The sequence below is a fragment of the Puntigrus tetrazona genome, chromosome 1 (assembly GCF_018831695.1).
Source record: "Puntigrus tetrazona isolate hp1 chromosome 1, ASM1883169v1, whole genome shotgun sequence".
Lineage (NCBI taxonomy): Eukaryota > Metazoa > Chordata > Actinopteri > Cypriniformes > Cyprinidae > Puntigrus > Puntigrus tetrazona.
Genome location: NC_056699.1, coordinates 8717062 through 8720366, shown reverse-complemented (window position 1 = coordinate 8720366; position 3305 = coordinate 8717062). Strand labels below are relative to the sequence as shown.

General features: G+C 36.7%; 1 protein-coding gene across 1 annotated transcript in view; it reads left to right on the top strand.

Annotated features, from left to right (window-relative positions):
* LOC122345778 (dystrophin-like) overlaps positions 1-3305 on the top strand; it is a 37943-nt gene that overhangs the window by 31206 nt on the left and 3432 nt on the right. The window contains exons 20-21 of the mRNA XM_043240232.1: positions 76-319; positions 3162-3282. Of these exons, the coding sequence (XP_043096167.1) occupies positions 76-319; positions 3162-3282 (365 nt within the window). The remainder of the gene's footprint in view (positions 1-75; positions 320-3161; positions 3283-3305) is intronic.

Genomic DNA, 3305 nt, shown 5'->3' with positions numbered 1-3305 from the left:
ATTTATTTATTTCCTCCCTTTTCCTAAAGTCTGTTTTCTAGTCTCCTTTCTAAAGTTGTCTTCCCTGATGTGCAGGAAGCTGCAGGCAGAGTACGATCGTCTGAAGAAGGCACATGACCACAAGGGTCTGTCGCCATTGCCCTCACCCCCACAGATGCTGCCCGTCTCACCCCAGAGTCCACGAGACGCTGAACTGATCGCTGAGGCTAAACTACTGCGACAGCACAAGGGACGTTTGGAAGCAAGAATGCAAATCCTGGAGGATCACAACAAACAGCTGGAATCACAGCTCAAACGCCTTAGACAGTTACTTGAGCAGGTGGGTGGCGCATATCCTTAAGATTTTATCAGTGTTTATACTCTCTGCCAGTGGAAAAACAACTTTTGGAAGTGTCGTTGAAGGAACTCGAGCGGTTGTGTGAGCTCCTGTCTTAAGTCTAAACGACGAGTAAATGTCTTCGGGTTGCACACTGATCATTTACAAGGCGTATTTAAACTCATAGCTGTGGAATGTAACACTGTTTATGTGCTTCCTTTTGATTGTTGACAGATGAAATGAAATGCGCAGAGCATTGGTATATTTTAATGTCAATTTTTGGCTTTTAATGTTTGTCATATTTGTAGTTCTATAAATAATTAACTTTGTTGGGAAAGTCAATATTTTTCAGTATATTAAAATATATTAAATATATTTCTAGTTGATATTTCTCTTGACCCATTGCAATGCATTCTGGCACTTCTTTATACATGATCTACGAAGGACACGTGTAATGTTTCCTTAAAATTCGGCCAATATAAGGCATTCAAGCAGCTCACGAGGTTTTATCAGTTTAACGATTGTTAAAAGAAATACTTAAGCTAAATTTGCTGCAGATGCTGCCAGGATGAAAATAGAAAATGTTTTGTATAGAAGATGGGATTTGCATCTACATGTGCGTTTTGTACGCTTGCAAGTTCCAAGAATTTGTTAAAGAGTCTAAGATTTATTTTGACACAATCTTTCTGAAATGTTTCATCTGTTTAAAGATGTTATTTTTTTGCAACTGTGTGGATTGAAGGCGTTGTTTTAAAATGAAAATTGGTTTGAGTTTGGAAATTGCATTTTTTTTTTTCATAGATGTTTAAACCAAAGACTGTAGTGTGGAATATTGTTAGTTCATGTTGTTTTGTTCGAATGCAGACGTCTGTTAATTGTCCTTGCAGGACACCTGTTGGCATTCTGTATAATAACTACTACTCAGAATTATTTCAGTATAGTCCACAGCACTGTGCAAGCCAAAATGATATTGATTTATGTTGTGTATACAGCCATATTCACACCAAATCATTTTTAGCATAAAATACATAAGATCTTCACAGACTCATTCAAACCAAAATGTTGTACTCTGATCATTCAAGGGTTTAGTTTTGTTCTGTTCAGTCAATTTATTTGATCAGCCATGATTTGAATGGGTTTTTTATTTAAAATTTAAAGCATTGTTTGTTTATGGTATGAACCGATCTATAGTGCATTAATGTACACTTGTTTTTTTTTTTTTTTTTTTTCTGTCCTGTTTAGCAGTATACTTTATACCAAATATTTCAAAGAAGGTTGAATATTTTCCCATCGTACTCGCCATACAGCAGGCATTGTTCATCCTGTCCTTATTAAAGCTGAGGAGGGATGCCAGATCTTTTAGGTGGCTAAAAGAACATTTTGAGCGACCTGTCATTCTTCCTCAAGCGCCCCATTTCTCTCCGTAATTTGTTTTTGGAGTTTGTTTGACGTCAACTTCTTCAGCGGCCTCCTTCTGCTTGAATAGGGGGGAAATCAGATATTCTGTCTGCATCATGTCTTGATGAATGACGCGTAATGTCTCGATGCTTACTTCTAAAAAAAAAAACATTAGTCGACTGGGGGTCTCTGCCAAATGGATTTTTATCAGATTTGTTTTTGAAGAAATGGCTTCATGTGTTCTCCACGGACCCTTTTGAACTAAAATCTCACTAGACTCCAGCTCCTTCCAGTGGCCGACTTGGCCGAAGCTAGAAGAAACAGACTCAATAAACTCGGAGATAAATTAGCGTTCACTTTGTTGAGGGCCAATGGATTTTGGCTTCACTTCATTGACGTTGTTGTTTATAACCTTCAGCTTCAGTTTTCTTTACATTTTACAATCAAGCCTTTACCTACCAATGTATGTTATTGTTTCAGCAGCATCAATTACTTCCCTTTTTATCTCTGTCATATGCCAATAAACACGTTTTTATGTTTAACATATGCGCATGTGTTTCGCTTGGCAAATATCTCAAGGAAGACCGATGAAAATCTTTATTCAAGAGGGCCGTCTTGTGTTGTGGATTGTTATTGGCAGAAGTTTTAATACTTGAATTATAAAGTTTCACTTCACAACTAATTAAAGCAGATCGTTTTTAGGTACTGTAATTGTAATTATGTATTAATTATAATATACACGAGTGAATAAAATTTATTTTAAATACTTTTATTTATCAAGCATGCATTGATCAATTGAAGAAACCTAGATAGAATTAAATAAATAAAAACTTATAATTTCTGCACAGGAGTGACTCTGTGTTGTTTTGCAAATAAAAGGAAATAAGTCATATTGGCATCGGCTAAAATGAGTTTAAAAAAAAATAAAAATATTGGCAATAATTAAATTTTGTGCATCCTTAATGACAATGAATGTACAATTGACATGTTTGCTAAAAGGCTTTGTGACATCTTTTGAATGTTTTTGAACACCTTTAACCGTCTGGGTTATTTTATTTCTATATTTTAGCAGCGTCAAGTCCGCTATTTTGTGTATAGATCCTTGTGATGTTGCTTTGTCTTGACTGTCTTGTTTCTGAAAAACTGAATGATGCAAAAACACAGCAACTCTAAGAGCCCTTGCTCTTGTTTTATACGGCGATTGTTAATGTTTTGAGAGAGTCCTTGGGGGAAAAAAATTCAGCAACTCGTCAATAAATGTTTTGGATGAGGTTTTAAAAAAAAAAAAAAAACTAGGCAGTAAAAAATTGTGAAGTCTTAGATTTGAAAATATATAGAACTGAATGTTTTCGATTTGATTCTGGAAATACAGAAGTACAACCCAGTGCTGATGTTTGCGTCCAGTCCCCTGCCTAATCTATATGGTTCCTTTCTACCTATGTCCTAGCCACAGACTGAGTCCAAGGTGAATGGCACTGCCCTGTCCTCCCCCTCCACTGCCTCTCCGAGATCTGACACCAGCCTGGCCTCACTGCGTGTGGCCGCAAGCCAAACCACAGAGACCATGGGTAAATGTCCCTAACAACTTCAG